The sequence below is a fragment of the Sipha flava genome, unplaced genomic scaffold (genome assembly GCF_003268045.1).
Source record: "Sipha flava isolate LNK unplaced genomic scaffold, YSA_version1 134_pilon_pilon, whole genome shotgun sequence".
Lineage (NCBI taxonomy): Eukaryota > Metazoa > Arthropoda > Insecta > Hemiptera > Aphididae > Sipha > Sipha flava.
The window spans coordinates 1,264,670-1,284,463 of record NW_020271760.1 but is presented as its reverse complement, the minus strand read 5'-3'; the positions used below and the strand labels follow the sequence as shown (position 1 = coordinate 1,284,463).

Genomic DNA, 19,794 nt, shown 5'->3' with positions numbered 1-19,794 from the left:
AATTTTAAGTTTGTCGTAATTGATGTGTTAATCAGTGAAAAATTATTTTTGTTCCCTTAACAAATCTTTATTTTAGGTTTATTTAAGTATGTAATTATTTGTTCATAATATCCTGTTGAAACATTTAAAACTTATTTTATTTTAAAAATGAAAGCATTTTTTTTATTTTATTCCTTATTAACTATTTAGTTATTTTAGTATTAAGATTTTTTCTGTAGGCTTGTTATTACAAATAGTACTTTATAATTATACTTTTTACTTTTGTTTCTTACATAAATGTAGCCAATTTCAAAATAAGACAGACAAATTGATGCAGCTGTTATGAAGTATTATGTCATTTGGACTACAAAAGAATAAACATTTTAAATACTATTTACAAATATGTAACAATATAATAATACAATTTTACCTGTAAAAATGTTTTTTAAACTATTTCTCTTAAAACAATAAGAACTCTTGTTTTTAGTTAAGGAATTTTTTTTTACATAAGTCTCAGCAACATCTGTTATATTAATGTTCCAAATTTTGGGAAGGAATAATACTACTTGATGTCTCCTACTTTTATTAACCATCCTTGTACAATTATGTTATGCCATTTACGTTTTATTACCATACTATGTATTAATTATGGTTTATAATCAAATACAATGTGGTACGTTTATGTTTATTAAGAACTATGTCTTTAAAATATATTGATATAATTCACATTTTTTATTTTAAACAATATCGTATTGGATTATGTACTGTAAGGTAGTCCCTTAACTACTATATTTTTACCATTTGAAGTTTAATATATTGCACTATGTTCTGGTTAATAGGTATTCTTTATGGCTAAGAATCATAATTTTCTATAGAAATTAAGAAAAATTTATGTTATGCTGCATTTTTTAATTATTTTTAAATTGTTCAAGATTAATATTATAATATAACACCTAAATATATATATATATATAATATCCAGAATTAAAAACTAATTTTTTTTTAATATTTTGGTAGTTTACAATATTGACTAACTAAAAATTATCATTTATTTGTAAATAAATAATAGACTATTATGCAAGTTTTTTTTCTGGTACCTAGTTAATATAAATAGTGTAAAATTCAAAATTCTATCTTAATTTTTCAGCAAATACTTACCGTGAATGTTCGTAAATAATAAGATTTAATTTACTTCATATTGAATAGTAAGGTATTTTATATATCATTATTTAAAAATGTGTTTAATTTTTTTTTGGAAAGTAAAGAATTTAAAATATAAGGTTTATAACAAAAACACAAGTTGATGGATTGTTAATTAATTTATTTTTTTCCAATTTGTTTATGGAATTAATACATTTGAATTTGTTAGTAGAGTTAGAATTATACTTTTAATATACAATATCTATGGAGTTATAAGCATATTATTTTCACTTTCAGTTTATGTAAGTAGAACTAGTAGGAACTTACAACAATACATTGAGAATAAGTTGCATATGAATACTGTAATTTATTTGGCACAATCAAATATAATTAACAAACCATTGACTAATAATACTCTAGTGATATTGAGCAAAATTAAAAAAATAAATAAAGATATCAATTTTTTCTAAAAGAGATCTATGTTGGTAAAAAAAGAAGACTATGAAAAAAAAATTGGTAAATTTGAGTCGTCATAAAACGCATTACAGAAATAAAATAATCAGGACATGTTGAAAAATGGCTAGGACTTGTACACACTAAAGAAATTAAAGTTAGAAGTATTAGTATATTCAATTTTAAGGTTAATATACTTAAATTCAATTAGTTAAGTGAATAAACATGTTTCATTACAATACAAAGTTAAACTTCAAATATGAAATAAATTATTATTAGGAATCTCCAAAAAATATATGATCTACTATTGGGGTTAGTAGGAGATTTGTTATACGAGTCACATATGAATAATTGTTTTGAAAATTAAAAGTAGCTAAGTTAAAAGAAACTAAATACATTAATAAAAGCATGTTCGATCACGCTAAAGAGTTGTGCAACAATATACTTTTAAATTAATTACCAGTTACGAAAAAATATTGAATAAGTTAAAAACCTATTACAAAAAGTATATATTTTTAAAATCTTGTTAATGTCTTGTCTCCATCTAATGCCACTTGCCTTTTTGGGCAAAAATATCTGCACGTAGATTCTGAGCAAAGCAAATGCCTAAAATCTGAAATATTAAACAACTATATTAAAACTATATCATTTAATTTTAAATTAAAGTTAATTCATACAATTTTTAGTAAATGTATGCAACATAAAATAATAGTAAATTCAAAATCAATAATATACTAAAACCATGCAATTACTATAGTTTTTTTTTTTTTTATAGTTGGTCCCATGATCTTATAAACTATTAATAAGTTTAAAAATATTAAACAACCATTTGGGCAATTTTTTATATAATTAAGAGGATCACAATAATACACTAAACACACCAATCGTATACTGTACTCATAAAATGCTTTATAAAAATCACATTATAAATTAAATAAATATTTAAATATTACTTAAAATTGTTGAATAATTTGAGAATCTCAAAGCCATTTATTACGATTTGCTTTAGTGAAAAATGTACAAATGGTGTTAATAAAAACTTATTGATAAGTGATAATTTTTAGATTAATATGGGGACAAAAATAGTTTCTTGTTTAAAATATGAATATAGTACTACTATATTATATCAAATTTAAACCAAAAAATACTACAGTTCTATTATAACTAAATTGAATAGTAAAAAATTATACAAACTACAACTAATTAACTAATTAACAGTTTATATACATAATTATTAATATGTTAGCATTTATAATTTTAAATGGCAAACTTGGAGTTAAATTTAAATATTAATAATAAAGATCAATCATATTACGAATTAAATTGTATACTTGACATTTAATCTATTATTAATGTCAGAATGTAATTATGTACTCCTATAATTATTAAGTATTATCATATTATCAAAATATATCTCATAATATAATATAAATACAGTCACAAAAATTATTTTTTTTATGTTAAAGGAGTTCCAAATCCATACTTATCAATTAGTATTACATGTCCCTAAAATCAGTCAAAGTGAGTAATTAAATAATAAACATTGTATCATTTCAAGTTTTCTTATCTCGTCCACCATTAATTTATTAGTTATGGAGTTTATTTCCAGTTCAGTTATTCTATGTTATTTTAAAAATACCTATTGATAATTAATAGCTGTTTATACCTAACCATATAGTACAGTAAATTATGTGTATTATTTTACATATTCTGAATATATATGATGATTATAGATATGTTTAATTTTTGAGCAGACAATACTTCAATGACAAAATAAATAATATACTAAAATTATACATTTTTTGATCTTATGCAGAATAAATTAAGTTAATGACTAAATAATTTTTTATAATTTAAACTCACTTTACAAAAAGCTGATATAAGACTCACTGTGGCTATAAAAAGCATGTTTCTTTCTAACCATTCCTCTCCAGATTGTAAACATCCTTTTTCATTTATGATGAGGTCCATTCGTTTTCCGACATCGTCGGTCTACATAATTACACATAAGCATTGACAAACAAATAATAATAAAAATAATAATAATAACAAAAATTAATAAAAAAAAATAAATAATTCCATTCCAAACCACACATGCCTGTAATAATAAATGCACCATATGACTAAATATTAAAATAAAAAGACACATGCCAAGACAAGCCAAGTTGTACCAACCACTGGTCTACCTGTAATATGGTGACAGTCATAACTGTTGTTAAGACACCAATAAAATTATCCTCAACCCATTCCTCAGCAGCTCGCATGCAACCTCTTTCATATATATTTCTTTCACCCATTTGTGTAGGTAAATTTAAGCTTGTCCATTTCTCAGCGTACTATAAACATCATATGACAGAATAAGAAGTTCATGTTAATAATATCTAAAAGCTTGATAAACTAGATATTATGATTTATAAGAATTTTACTGCCACATTATAAATAATAAAATTTAAAATTAATTTTACTGTTAGACAAATACCATATATTTGTATAAGTTTATGTAAATGCATACTTACAAAGCCTTCTTTTCTGACATCATACCCACACTGTTTGTTTTCAACTATTTCCTATGGACATATTTTTTTATTTTAGGAAATTATAAAAATAAAACAAATATACAATAGAAATGTTTGCTTACATTTACTTTACGTTTGCAACAAGAGAAAGGTACTCCACATGCTTCTCGGCTACCAACCATTTGTGAAGAACAGTTAAAATAGTTATTTAAATCCCAATCCTCGGGACCTTTGATTCCGCAACATTGCAACTTTAAATAAAAATGTTACAAGACGTTCAATTTATTGCATACTATATAACCTAACCTAGTCAAAAAAATGAATGACCACATAATTTTACTATAACTGTACAGCAAAAAAAAGTTAATCAATAACTACTATAAATCATAAAATGGATTTCTGTAGATGTTTTACAATTCATTTTATAGACAATAATAATATAACATTACAATAACTAATAATATAAATTAATTGCTAGTAATACCCAAATTCACATTTATAAGAATATAATAAATAATATTATACAGCTGTGCATTGTAAATTTTAGGAATTAATTAGGAAGGTATTATAAAACCTGCCAAATTATGACAAAGTAAAGTTCAACATAACAAAACTAAAACAAACAAACATGGAATAATATTGATAAAAATTACTATCATTAATAGTTGATTACTAATCATTATATATTAAATATTAGACCATTTAAACCAGTGATGGGCAAAGTACGGCCCGTGAAAGTATTTAATCCGGCCCGCCGAGGGTCCACCGACATGGATAGTAATGGCCCCCAAATTAGGGTCGCAGAGGTTTTCCAGCATTTCTTATAATTTATATATTTTATTTTTTTACATTATAATTTTAATTTAGGAAAAAAATTCCTGAAATACTCTGAAAACGATTGAAGAAAATAGTTTTAAATATATAAATTTATCTGCAGAAATGCAGTTGAAAATTATTGAAATGCAGTGCAGTACCCATTTAAAGCAATTGTTTTTGAATTCCACAAAACTAGATTTTTATAGAGCACTGCAGAAAGCCGAATTTCCAAAAATAATTGCTCATGCCCAGAAAATTATGGCGATGTTTGCGTCGTCTTATGTGTGCTAACAAATTTTTTCGACCATGAAATTGCGGAAAAACTCAATCAGAAACCGATTGACTAATGAACACCTTTTCGCACTGCTGAAAGTTGCTTCATCACAGTTGAAACCTGCTTTCGAAAATATTATGGAAAATCAAAAACAATTCCATATGTCTCACACATTTGCTATGGTTGAGCTTCCGAATAAAAGTTAAATTAATTATTATTTAAGGTAAAAGGTAATTTGTAACATTTGTCTGTAATGCTGTAATGTTTTTATGATATTATGATTCAAAGCTTTTACACAAAATGCATTTTTTCTATAATTCTGGCCCTCCTTTAGAATTTCTTAAACCTTGTGGCCCCCCCATTAAAAAAGTTTGCCCACCACTGATTTAAAACATATAATAGGTTGATTTTTCACTAAAGAATTAATTGATTTTCTAACAAAATGCAATATGATTAATGAACATAAATTACCCAATCCTCTTGAATCCAATCTATAAGGTTCTGCTGATCGGGATCTTCTCTATAATGTACAATAAATGTTTGAAGTCCTTCTGTGGCTTGAGATTTAATCTATAAATGATTTATCAGTACATTTTTTATAAGGTAAATATATTAGAAACAGCAATAGCCAACTTACTGAGTCTTTAAAAACAAATGTTAATACTCCTGCTGTTAGTTCTAGTACCAAAATTACTGCCAATAAAACAGCATACTAAAAAAAACATTATTTTTTTAATATAAAATGAAAAACCAAATATGTATTTAATTGTTATGCCTTACACTTCCTAATAAACAAGTATTTTCTCGTAACGCTCCAATGCAGCCAGTGAAACCGATGATAAAAGTAATTCCACCTGAAGGGCATAAATGTCATATTAAAAAATTGTAAAACTTTATAATCTTATACTATTAAATGTATAATTTACCAATTAAAATTAAAGCAAAAGCTGGATCAAGCGCTAAATGGGTGAGTTTACTTAGATTGTTAAATGCATTTTTTTCCGTCCATGCCCATACACCTACTGCCATCACTGATAAACCAAACATCTGTAATCGTAGTCATATAAACATTATGTATAACATGTAAAATAAAAATTATGAAAGTTCTAATTATAAAAATTATAAATCTTACCCAAAATAACACATTGAAGCTGAATATGATATACTTTAAACAACAACTAACTTCGCTCACTTCTTCTCGTCGATACTTTTGTTGAACAGCCATGTCAATCCAGTGTGACTAGATAATTTTGAATTAAAAATATGTTAGTAAAACAAATATTCTTGGTCAGTACATAACACGACCATCGAGACCAATATTATCACTAATTGATCGACTGCTTGGGTAACAATACTATAAGTAATTGAACGAAGTGCACTGTAGAGGGTTTGAAGTTTAAAAATAAGAACTGTAAACCATGTTTACGAAAAATAATTAATACTCATTATAATAGACTATGTACAAGCGATTTAAGTTTTGAAGGAGTTTAGAAAGCAATCGTTTGAGTCGTGCATAACGATTAGTTGAACAAACTGACAGTCTACTAATAACCGAACTCAATAAAAAATTTCACGCTTAATTTTATGATAGGAACGATATTTACATTGTGATTGTATCTATAGTCGATCGACATCAGGTTAACCACTAGTTGACAGTATTTTCACAAATTATATAAAATTATTTAATCTATGATACATTATCAATATTGGTGCTTTGGTCAACTTGAGAAGTTTAGTGATAAGATGTCTGGTAAACACGTGCTTGAGCGATTTTGAAGTTTGAAAAACAAAACAAAATATAATAAAATATGTGATTGTCGAACGTAGTAGAATTTTGAGCTACTTAAATTTTAAACCAACTGATCATTGTAGTGAATTAATTGTATATTTCAAACATCAGATTGAGCTGTTTTTCGAAAGTAAGTTTTGTACTTGTTGATTTAGCAAATATTTTTGTTTTACTTTTGAAATATACTTTTTTAGATAGGTATTTTGGTTATTAATTGTTTACAAATTATTTTTTAATATCTTAAAATTTGCATATTTCATATTTAGATATGTTAGACATTAATTCATCTATACATATGATTATGTATCATGTTTGTATACCTTGCGATATATTTTATGATCAGGGCCAGGAACTTAGGCATTTGCTTATTTGTTTAGAAAGTGCATATCAAAATTCTGGTTCGATACAAATTCGATATGTACACAGATATCAAACACAAACATTTTTGTTGCATAATTTTACATATTTTGTTATTTTTTGTAGGAATTCGCTGTTTTAGTTTTAATAATTTTTATATGTAACAAACAATTTTTTTTTTATAGTTAAACAAAAAATATTAAATATATGACAACCAATATTCTAAATTTTATATCGTTTGAAAAATAAATTAATTTATCAATGGCTATTTTAGTATTTCTCTCAATGCACTTAATGATGTTATAATCTCTATTGTATTGAGAAATCTAAATAGTGGTCGATGATCAATCAAAAACAAAAAATAATAAAAAATAACAATAACACAAGTATGTAATATTAATTTTTTTTCCCATATATCTACCTAATTTATGTAAATTGTATTTCATTCAATAAGTGCATATTTTTGCATATTTTCCTTTTACTGCATATTATGTTTTTTTTTAATTCATTTGTATGCGCATATTTGAGTATTTTAAGTTTCGAGCCTTGTTCATGAATTTGGCTTGTACAATGATATCTCTGTGTGGGTTTAAAGTTATTTTTCTAGATCATCTATGTTTCTTAGATTTTATACTAATTAATTATTGTATTGATATATTGAATATATGAAATTCCTATTAAGTATAATTAAAATAATCATAATTATATAAATACCTACTAGGGAATGATCTTTTTGGATATAAAATGAAACTCCTAGTACTCAATATGTTTTTTGATAATTGTATAATTGTAAGGTGTGTATTTTAGACAAAAATGTGAAGTTAGTAATCATTTATTGTTAAAGATAACATTTAAAGTATTTAATTGAATAAATAAATTGTTTATTTATCTCAAGAAAATTACAAAAATATATAAATTCATATAAATAAATAACAATATCATTTTGGAAAATATATTTTTTTTCTGTATCTGTCACATTTTTAATGGCATACAATTTGAAGTGGTTATTTTAAACTAGTTGATTATTATATTATATTATAGTTACTAGCTACTTTAAAAACATTTTGGTAATGTAAATGAAATATGCTTGTGTTTAATTTCAGATTAAATTGAAATTAATTATTTTATTATGTACAATTCAAACGGTCAATCAACATATTCACCAAATGGGCCCCCCTATCAACAACCAAATTCATCAAGACCTTTTCAACAACAACAACAGTTTGGTCCAAGATTCCAAACACCTTCCCCGCAGTTTACACCTTCTCCACAGTTTACACCTTCCCCACAGTTTACACCTCCAAGACCTTTTTATCCACCTCCACAACAGCATCATGACCACTCAAGATTGCCATACCAAGTGCCTGTACAACCCCAACAATTTTATCAGTCTAATAACCCTAATTTAAATCAAACTCCAAAATCATCATATCAATCTCCTATCCAAAATGTTGAAACAGCACCAAATCCTCAATATCCTCCTCCTCCAACTGGGTCTGGTTTCAATCAACTATCAGTATCTCCTTACAGAATACAAGAACAAACACCTATGCAAAATTTTAATCATCCTCCCATTCAAAATTATAATCAATCTCCTATCCAAAACTATAATGATCATATACCAATGCATAACTTAAGTCAGCCTCCACCTATTCAAAATTATAACCCACCTGTTACACCTCCTTTTCAGCCTGTCACTCAAAATTGTCATCAACCTATGACTTCCCCATATCAGTCACCTAATCCAGGATATGGCCCTACACAAAATATTTCATTTCAACCTCAAGTACAGAGTCCAGATACATTGAAGCAACCATACCAATTACCAGTAGAACAATGTTATCAACAGCAACAGTCATTTAATATACCTAGGCATGGGTTCAATCAAAGGCCTCCTTTTAGGTCTCCAGGCCATCAAAGATTTTCTTTTAACCATCAGAAGTCAAGATATCAGCAACCTCAACAAGGTAATAATACTAACAATAGATTTCAATTTCATCCAAGGCAGCATTATCAAAATTATCGTCCCAGAGGACCTCCTCCTAGTTTCAATAACCATTCAAATATGAATGGCTCTAATGTATCTAAAAAAGATAAACCACAAATAGCTTGTGAGATGGGAGATTGTGATTTTGTTGGACATGCTGGTGCTATAAGAGAACATCAAAATCTACATCATCGATTGGGATTGCATAAGAAAGTGTTATATAGTAATAACTCGGATGCTGTTAAAAATTGGATAGAGGAAAGAAAAAAGTAAATAATTATAAATAATATTTCACCAATCATATTTGTAACATTTAATACTTAAATTTTGTGTTTAGAAAATGGCCAACAAAAGAAACCATTCTAATGAAATCCGAAGTTGAGAATGAAAAAAAAAAGAGAGGTGAACGTATATCAGATGAAGATTTCAATAGGTTCAATAATAATAATAAATCTAATCGTTCTGGTGGTAAATAATATTCACTTTTATGATAAACTGTAAAAAATTATTGTAGACTAAATTATATGTACATGTTATACTTATAGGGTCTAAACGGTTTAATAACAGGAAACGACCTAGATTTAATGGTGAATATGTTGAACCTGTAGAAGAACCAATGAATGGAAATTTAAAACGTTTTGCTGGAATAGCTGGTAATTGTTAAAAAATTTCATTAATAAAAATTTAAAATTTGTGACTTTTTGTATAAATTACTATTTGGGTTGCATTAAAAATTAAGATTAAACTCATAATATAATAATTTGTTAAATTTAATTAATTTGATAGAATCTTGAATATATATTTTGTATATATTGTACTGTTTTAATTTTAAAGTTTTCATTGATTCATTTTAAATTTAGAAAGGTATAAAATAATTTTAAAAATACATTTTTATATATTTTAAGGTTTTTATTTTAATTTTAAAGTAATTGCTTTGTTTTTTTAGTAATTTATTATTCAACCTTTAGGTATCTTGGGGAATTTGGATGTACAAAGTTATTTTTACAGTTTTGATAACAAATATTCTTAACAGAAAACTTTCTATAAGACTGTGTTATAGTAAAAAAAAATATATATATTAAAATTATATTAAATACATGGATTGTATCACTATATGGTCTTCCCAGATATAAGTAATTAACATAACCATAATCGATTATTGTCAATCCAATGTACTCTTTTTAACATGAAACTTTAATTATTATTTCTAAATTTAAAATAAAAAATTGTTGTATGATATTTAAATGATAAATCATTATATAGTTAATAATTTTTAGGTTGGTTGTTAATTTAATTGATTCTGAGTCATTGTTGAAATACGTGAAATTGTTTAATTTCGGCTTTTTACTTTTATATATAGATTTAATAAAAGAAGAATTGGTCAATGATATCAATAAACCAGCTGCTTTAAAATTGTTAGAAAGTTATGATGAATCCAGTGATAATAATCAAAGTGACGATGAACCGCCTGAAGAAACTTCTATTGTTAAAGAATCAGTCCCTCTAGGCAATACAAGTTTGACAAACTCTAATGATGAACTATGTTCTACATTAGAAACAGAAGACGTTTCTGATAAATACAGTGAAGTTCAAGATTTCACTTCATTAGTTAAAGAAAAACCTAATGGTGAATTGTGTTGTGCATTAGAAACAGAAGATGTTTTAGGTGAACACAGTGAAGTTCAGGATTCTACTGCATTAGATAAAGATGACAGTGAAGCTATAAGTACAGAAGTGAAAACTGAAACTAGTTCTAAAGTAGATGAGGAATGTGAGAAAACGGGCATTGAACGAGGCCAAAAGCGAAAAAAGTCTCAAAAAAAAGAACTTAAACCAATAAAAAGAACACCACCTTTGAGAACACCAAGAACTGAAGTTGTGGAAAAGAAGAATGCTCTTTTAGAAGCTGTAAGTTAATTTGTATTTATTTTATGTATTTGTTTAACAATTATTTTTGTACAAAACATATTAATTAATAATATGCAAGTTTTAATTTACTAACTAAATATCTAATAATATCTAATTGGTTTTAGTTGATGGGAGATTTAATGCGTAAAGAACGAAATACCATCACTCAGTGTATTTGTTATATCAGAAGAAATATGCATCGGTTCTGTAAAATTCAATCTTCTTAAGTATAAGCAATTTTTTTTATATTTGAGTGTTGTAATTTCAATTATTTGAAGCAACGCGGAAGTTTTAAAATAAACATGTTTTATAAGTTGTGATTAATTATTGTTTTATATTTAAATATAGATTATTAGGTCAGCACCTAAACTTAATATTTTTAATTTATTGACATACTTGGACCACACATTTTATGTGTTATAATAAAATTAATCCATTTAAGTACAAAAAAAATATTTAATTTTATATTACCTTTTATGTAAATTAAACACAAAACATAAAAATCATTTGTTTTGTAACAATGGGTTACTGAAAAACTGTAATTTTAAAAAAAAAATATAGTTAAAATTTTAAACATACAAATCATAAGAAATACATAGAATGCAATATTTTTTTAAAAATTAATTAAAATGTTGATAGCCTTTTCTCATTCCATTCAAATAATATTACTAATTATAAAGTAATTTCTATAAGAAACCTATTTTAGTTCATATAAGGAAAATAAGAATAATACATTTAATATGAATAATATAATTTATATATTTATAATTCTAAACATTTTTATAGTTAAAAAGGTAATAATTAACATAAAAATTATTTAATTACAAAATTAATGTACATAAAGTATGTTTAACAAAGAAATTTAAATTGGTATACAGTATACTTCAGAACCAGTTGTGTTATTTTGGACTAGAGATATATTTAAATGAGATTTTCATAATTTAATTTATTAGTGAACAAATGAAGGTTAAATAATAAAATATTATATAAAAATATATTTACATTTCCATGAGTTAATTAACATTTTAATTTTCAATTTTGTACTTGATATCATTCTGATGTAACGCATACTGTATAATACTATAACAATTTTACTATAATATTAAGCTTATAGATAAAAGTTCTTCATTGGTTTTATTCTTAATCGTCAGTATTAATCATGTACCGCCATATGAATGCTTAAACTATCTCTCCTAGAAAATTTTTTGTGACATACTTCACATTTAAATGGTTTTTCTCCAGTGTGGATTCTAATATGACAATCAAGTCCAGATCTTTGGGAGAATGACTTCTGACATATGTGGCAAATGAATGGTTTTTCCCCCGTGTGAGTTCTCATATGTCTTATAAGGTATTGTTTCATAGAAAACTGTTTTTGACAATAATCGCAAACAAATTGTTTTTCACCAGTATGAGTCCTAATATGATTACTTAATATATCTTTACGACGAAACGACTCATTGCAAAGTTCACAATTAAATGGTTTTTCACCGGTATGAGTTCTAACATGTGACAAAAGATGATGCTTTAATGAAAATAACTTAAGGCAAATTTCGCATTTAAAAGGTTTTTCACCAGTATGTATTCGATAATGAGTATCAAAATGATATTTTCGCGTAAATGATTTCCCACAAATTTTACATTTAAACTTATCCATCCTGTGATTTTTTATATGAGCATCGAAACGGTATTTATAGAAAAATGATTTTTTACAAATTGTACAGGTATATGGTTGCTTTGTAGTATGACTTCGTATGTGAGAATCAAGGTTTTGTTTATTTGAAAATAATTGTTGACACGTATGACATTTATATGGTTTTTCTTTAAATTCTACACTGCAAAATGTTTCTAAACATTTAACATCAGATTCAAATTCCTTAGTGTTATTTGGTATTTGATCATAGTTTTGATACATAAGCGAAAGCATCTTTGATTCATTATCACTATCATCTAGGTTGCTTTCGGTAGCTATATCAATTTCTGTTTCAAAATATTGATCATCATAACATACTTCTGAACCGAAATCTTCATTTAGATTTAGATTGCTATCCTCAATATGACTTAATGCCGGTTCAATCTGTTGACATAAATGACAGTAGTATTGTTTCTCACCAGTGTATGTTTTCATGGAAAATTGTTTTTGACAATTGACACATGTAAAAAGTTGTTCACCAATATGTGTTCTAACATGCTTACTTAGTATATCTTTACGAGTAAATGATTCATTACATATATCACAAGTATAGGGTTTTTCACCTGTATGAGTTCTCATATGAGATAGAAGATGATGTTTCATAGCAAATAGTTTTTCACATACATCACATTTGTACGGTTTTTCACCTGTGTGTATTCTATTATGGATACTTATATGGTACTTGCGTGTAAATGATTTATCACAAATTTTACACTTGTATTGTTCTTTATCTGCATAATGAGTTTGTAAATGGGCATCATAACGATATTTGAAATAAAATAGTTTTTGACAAAATGAACATGTATAAGACTGCTTTAAAGCAGATTGGGTTTTGAGGAGGGAATCAAGGTTTAATTCATTTAATAATAATATTTGTTGATTTGTAGTGTAATTATATTCATAATTCTTTAAATCATTGTCAGCATCTATGTCATCTCTTGCAACTGAATTTTCCAAGGGATATACTTGTTTATTATTTGTTTCTGAAGCAAATACTTGACTAGACATTTTTTACTATAATATTTGATTCTTCAACAAATATACCATCAACAATAATACCTGTTGGTTTAATCTTAATTCTTTGAAGGCTAGATGAGTCAGTTTTTGAAATTTCAGCACCAGCAATCATATTTCTTTCATACTTAAAGGAACTGTAAAAAAAGAAATGAGAATTTATTATCCATTTATTGGTAAAAAATTTGAAACTCTGATCTAATACTGAATAAAAATCAATGTACATGGAGCTTGAAAGTTGACATTAAGTCATGCGAAATATGACAAAAGTTAATTTTTAATGGAGTAGGTAAGTAGTATATAGTATTATTATAGAATGAAGGATTGTGTAAAATATATAAGTACATTTAAATTTTCAGTACAGATACATAGGTAAATACTTAATTTTTAATAAATTCAAACATGAAAAATACAAAAACACATAGACTGCATTTCTATTCAAATAATAGCCAATTCTACAAAATTATTGAATACCTAAGTAATTTTGCATTTAAAAAGTTTGACTAATTTCAGTAATCATTCTTAGTGAGCAAGTCAAATGCTTTTACTCAAACAGTAAACTTATTTTAAGTTTATAATTATTTTTTATTTTCTAGTAAATATTTTGCGATTGAATCGAAAATAGTACTCTACGAGTCTGTACACCCGTTTTTGTCAGGTACCCATGTTCTCGGACAAATATTTAACGATTTATTCATAATCTAAGACGAAATAATCCTTGATAGAACTCGAGTGGCCTGGACTGGAGGATTCAAGTTAGACATCGGCTACAACGACAATAAATGGGTACACATTGAATGATAAAGTACGTGGGTGTAGGTGTAAAAACGACAAACCACACACAATGTGATAAAGCAGGAATGTAGGTGAGTGTGTGTGTGTAGGTTCCCATGTTTGAAAATTCATGAAAATAACCACATTCGCCCAGTTATGGTTTGTAAAAGGAACGGGTTGACGACTATAGCGATCCGATAAACGTAATTGCACGTCAACGGGTACTCACTCTCAGTGCAATACGTCCGGAGTTCCGCACGAATGTGGATGTAATAAATGATGCGCAGAATCGGACGGACTATACCTGCAGATATAATCCGTAAAAGCGAACCGGAAGGGTTTTGCACACAGGCAGTGGTGTTTGCTTGCAAGCGGACGATCGCCTGACGTAGGAACGCGGCGAAACACCACACCATAACAAACACTATCAGGGTTTCGTTCGGAGTTTTCACTTTTCGTCAACGGACAATACGGATGATAGGTACACAATATCACACTCCACACGATATTATGTATTATTATCGTTATTACTATTATATTATTATTATATCATGGCAACTGTACCGAACCGTTGCAGTCGGATGACGCTACGCTTGCTGGCCGGACTGGATGGATGGTCGCCACTTCCGCTTATCAACGCTACTCGTGATAAACATCGGGCCGCGTGGGCGCGATCGTGTGCACCGCCCTCTAGGTGCTGAACGGTTCGGGGCTGTGGTCCGAGATCGACGACCAGAACCTATTGGATGGCTGTGTGTAGGTTCACTGCGCGCGGACGGGGTGGTACGGCAAACAGCAGAAATAACGAATCTCGTTGCCACGGATCGCGACGAAACGATTTGGTCGGAGCAGCAAATGGACGGCGGTGTGAGCCGTGACAACGGCGACCGTGTGACTGCGTGTGGGTTTCAGAGCGTAACTTTGTGTACGCGCGTTATGCAAGAGAACGTGCGCCGTGCGTGTGTGTGCGAGAGACTGAGCGTTATATTATATTTACGTATTGCGTGTGGGTCGTGGGTGAGCGAGTGTGTGCGTGTGTAAGAGGGAGCGTGTACGTACGTGTGCGTGTGTAAACGCACGCGCGCGCGCATATTAGTTCGTGTGTGTGTGGGTGTGCGAGTGAGTAATTGTGGATGCGTGTGTGTACTTGTATGCTTGCGTGTGCAAGAAGTAGCGTGCGTGTGTGTGCGCGCGCGCGCACGCGTGTATACGAGTGTTGGACTTGTTGACGAGTGTGTATGCGTGCGTGTACGTACATATGTGTGTACATGCGTGTTTGAATGTCTGTTGTGTATCACGTTATATACGTGTATGCGTCTATGGATAAGAGTGTGACGTGTGTGCGCGTGTTGGCCGTGGAGCCGAGCGCTATGTGTGCGTGTAGCAACGTTGAACGATGTCAGTTTTTTTTTCCCGCTTACTACCTTAGTAACGCAGCCCATAGGTATATGGTATATAGGTATATAACCTTTGTACACCATTTTACGAACGATTCCAAGGGTCGGGTATTTTCCTTTTAATTCACATGGCTCGGTCGTCCTGTTGCAAAACCCGGCGGCGCCGCTGTAGTGATCGTCTCCGAAACGTAGACCGAAGTCTCGTCGCACTCGTCCCTTTCACGTCACGTCACTCATCGTGACGTGGGAGAGAAGGGACGGGAGAATGGGTATATACTTTTGGTTTTTTTACGAAACCTCTGTAACGAAAACTATGCGAGGGATTTAATGTTATGGTAGTAATTGTACGCGTTCCATTCAAATTGGAACATTTACACGTCGAACAATTCTTACAGCTACTTTTCAAACGACCTTGTTTTTCTTTCTAACCATTGTTTTCAGTTTAAACAAAATGCAGGTTGAACGTATCCCAAATTTGCATTTAGTTTTGTAAACGATCATTGGACTCACGAATGGTGGGAAATTTCCAGTCCGCCACTGCCTACTATGTACGTTTGTTGTGCATATGAGGTCCAATACATTGATATTAGTGTTGGTTAGCAGACTCCAGGACAAGCTGGTTGACCGCTTCTTCGGTCGTACGTCAGGTAAGCAGTCGAATCTCGTACTTAATTCTAGACAGAATATTTTTAATTTATTCTGTTTGTTTCTAGTGTGCATGTAAAGAAAAAACGAATAGTTAACATTTTCCAAGAGATGCAGTTTTACACATTTATAAACTTAATAATATCTAAGTATATCATGTATTATATGATAAATATATTTCCTGTTGTCGTGCTGGGACTGTGATGATATATGATAAATAATAAAATAATAAAAGTTTACAAATGTCGGAGAAATCTAATTTCATTCAGATTTTTTTTTTTATGAATACGTTGGAATGAAAAGTGTATATTATACACTGTATAATATAATCGTTACTCATATTTTGTGATTCGCAAGGCAAAAAAAGGTGATGTAATTTTTTATCGATTGTGTAAACGAAATCGTTCGTACGGGTACGGACCGGTTTACTTTGGAGCCGGTACATCAAAGGAAATTTGTTTATAGTTTGGACGCGATACGTTTACCATGCCGCTTGCGCTTAGTGAACTGCATACGATCGTCACGGGTAGTTGTTTCATGTTTGATGATTCATTCATTTTCTTCCAATAACGGAGAATCACACGGAATGGTCGGACGATATGGCCCTAAATCTCATGAAATTATACAGAGAAAGCCAATCCTTTGGGATTCAACACAGAAGGACACACTGGCGAAATTAATACCGATGTTGCGAATGTTAAAAAGAAAATGGATCATTCAGATGTGAACGTCTACGAAAAGAAGACACCCGCCGCTTAGGCGCTAGTAAGGATGATATGTACGCATAAAAATGGTTCGTTTTCAAGGATATGAAGTTCTTGGCGGATAAACCTAGACAAATAAAGGATACCATAAGTCCTGATGTGTCGGAAAACACTTGAACTACTTAAAATACTTGTAACCACTTAAGCAATGCGGCGAAAAGTGTGCGTCTCCATAAAAAAGCGATCGAACCGGCGCAAACACCAAAACGTATGCCTTTGATGAATTAGTTCGTTGCAAACGCACGAACGACATCGTACGCCGCTCGGCATGCGTGCGTTATAGCGAAGATGCACTTTAAGAAATGTTGATATTTGATGTTTTTATTTTAATGTTCTGTCGTTTCTATTATTTATTTCGATTTCCATCATAGACCGTATTTCCGGGAATTCGTAATGTGGACGATAGGTGGGTGGTCGCGATTAACGGAAAACTCACACTAATATTCTTTTACTTTATACACAATGACACAGCTAAAAAATACAAATACTATCGAAATCCTTAAACATTACTCGTAAAAAGATACCACTATGTTCCAGTCCCCATAGTATTATTGTCGGAATAAGGGCATTGAAAACGGACCGTTTTAAAGGCGTTCAGTATAGGCAATAATATGCGTGCATGCGATCCGTACATATGTGTACGTAGTAAATTATCATTATGGTTATCATTAATGGTGTCCAATGACCGACCAGTTATATTTTTCGGTCGCTAATGACTAGGGCCTGGATTTATATGCACTATAAAATATGTCTATATGCTCTTATTTTGTAGGAATATGCCCTAAAAAATAAAAAAATATGCAAAAAACTAAACTAACAAAACAAGCCACGTGTAGAAAAAATACCTTTATATTCAGCAATAAAATGATTTAACCAAAGTGGTTGATAATTTTATTTTAATAATTAAACAAGAATTTTCATCATTTTAAAAATGGGTTTATGCAAGCTAAATTAAGGATTCAGACTACTCTGAGTCGTGTCAATTAAGAAATAATTTAAAGGGAACCATGTACTTCAGATGCCAAACTTATGAACACAAAAATAATTTCTGCAGGTATACACCACGCTGCGTTAAGTGAAGTTGAAGATCACGTGTCTGTGGAACGCACTAAAGATCGTCCTTACTAACTAAATGCTCTCTAGGTTCTGGACCCCACTCTGCTTCCTATAAAGCTATTATTTATATTATTATACCATTATACTACTTTTATATAATATTAATAATCAATGGCATTAGGTACTTATTTTATTCTATTGGTTGTAAAAATAAATTGTGATTTTTAATGATCATTTTTTTTTTTTTATTTCTTTGGCCTACTATATACTACTATATATATATATATAATTATGGTCCACCATATTTCAAAGTTTTTACCTAATCTAGCCTTCTAACTTTGAGTTGCCCATCTCTGCTATAAAGGATACCAAGTTTTCAAGAAAATCGATTCTGCTACTCACAAACCAATTACAACAAGACGGATTCTATCGATTCTTTTTACTCAGGTTCTCTTGATTCAGTCAAGCTTACGAATTTTTGATTTCTTACCCCCTCATTTTGTTCATTAGTATAAGGAAGTAATTCTTCTTAAATTTGGTCATGATTACTCACCTCTTTTACGTGCCACAAGAGGATTGAATATTAGTGAAAAATGGTTGTTTTATAATTTTTTTGACTATATTCAAAAAAATATTGCATTTATCTTAAAAATGTATAAAACATATTTTATAGATATTTATATTTTTAATAAAAAATAAATTTATACAATTTCTCATAAATCTATAATTTCCCAAGAAAAATGATAAAATATCGAATATTTTATTTATAAAAAAAACGATTTTTTACAGTTATTTAAATATATTAAAATAATGGTTGATGATACGACAAAATATTTTATATACAATTGATAAAGAATTTGATTTCCTAAAAAAAAGTTAATTAACATACATTTCATTGGATTGACTGTTTTATTGTAACAGTCAGGTTAACATAAAAAAATTTAATGTATCTAAAATGTTATTATGTTAATTCAAGAGTTTCATTTTCACTATTATTCAATCCTCTCGTGACACGTGAAAGGGATGAGTAATCATGACCAAATTTAACCTGAATTACTTTCTTATAGTAATGAAATGAAGGGGGTAAGAAATCAAAAATATTAAAAAAAATTTCTTCATATATAGCTAAGGACCACCTTACTAACCAGCTATTAGTCACACTATCAGACAATCGAATAATTTCTAAATTTCTCAATGAATGTAAGCAGTTATACAATTAATTAAAAAGTCAT

The 19,794-nt window shown here is 29.0% G+C and overlaps 2 protein-coding genes and 1 pseudogene across 5 annotated transcripts; 1 reads left to right on the top strand and 2 right to left on the bottom strand.

Annotated features, from left to right (window-relative positions):
• Positions 1-1,333: 1,333 nt before the first annotated feature.
• Positions 1,334-6,795, bottom strand: LOC112679320 (tetraspanin-5). 4 transcript variants are annotated; one of them, XM_025549078.1, is made up of 10 exons: positions 6,311-6,795; positions 6,105-6,225; positions 5,959-6,032; positions 5,816-5,890; positions 5,650-5,748; positions 4,211-4,339; positions 4,089-4,139; positions 3,759-3,908; positions 3,463-3,564; positions 1,334-2,185 (listed from the first exon to the last, which is right to left on the bottom strand). In XM_025549078.1, exons 1-10 carry the CDS (start codon positions 6,401-6,403, stop codon positions 2,117-2,119), a joined length of 963 nt encoding a protein of 320 aa, XP_025404863.1. In that variant the 5' UTR covers positions 6,404-6,795; the 3' UTR covers positions 1,334-2,116. The 4 variants fall into 4 exon arrangements, with proteins under 4 accessions (XP_025404863.1, XP_025404862.1, XP_025404864.1 ...); XM_025549077.1 differs by having other exon boundaries at positions 3,436-3,564; positions 6,311-6,791; XM_025549079.1 differs by lacking the exon at positions 3,463-3,564 and having other exon boundaries at positions 6,311-6,789.
• A 114-nt stretch (positions 6,796-6,909) lies between these two features.
• Positions 6,910-11,524, top strand: LOC112679319 (nuclear fragile X mental retardation-interacting protein 1-like). Its single transcript, XM_025549076.1, has 6 exons — positions 6,910-7,097; positions 8,428-9,580; positions 9,649-9,779; positions 9,857-9,964; positions 10,672-11,219; positions 11,345-11,524. Exons 2-6 carry the CDS (start codon positions 8,454-8,456, stop codon positions 11,444-11,446), a joined length of 2,016 nt encoding a protein of 671 aa, XP_025404861.1. The 5' UTR covers positions 6,910-7,097; positions 8,428-8,453; the 3' UTR covers positions 11,447-11,524.
• Positions 11,525-12,202: 678 nt separating this feature from the next.
• LOC112679355 lies at positions 12,203-15,258 on the bottom strand (annotated as a pseudogene).
• Positions 15,259-19,794: the final 4,536 nt, after the last annotated feature.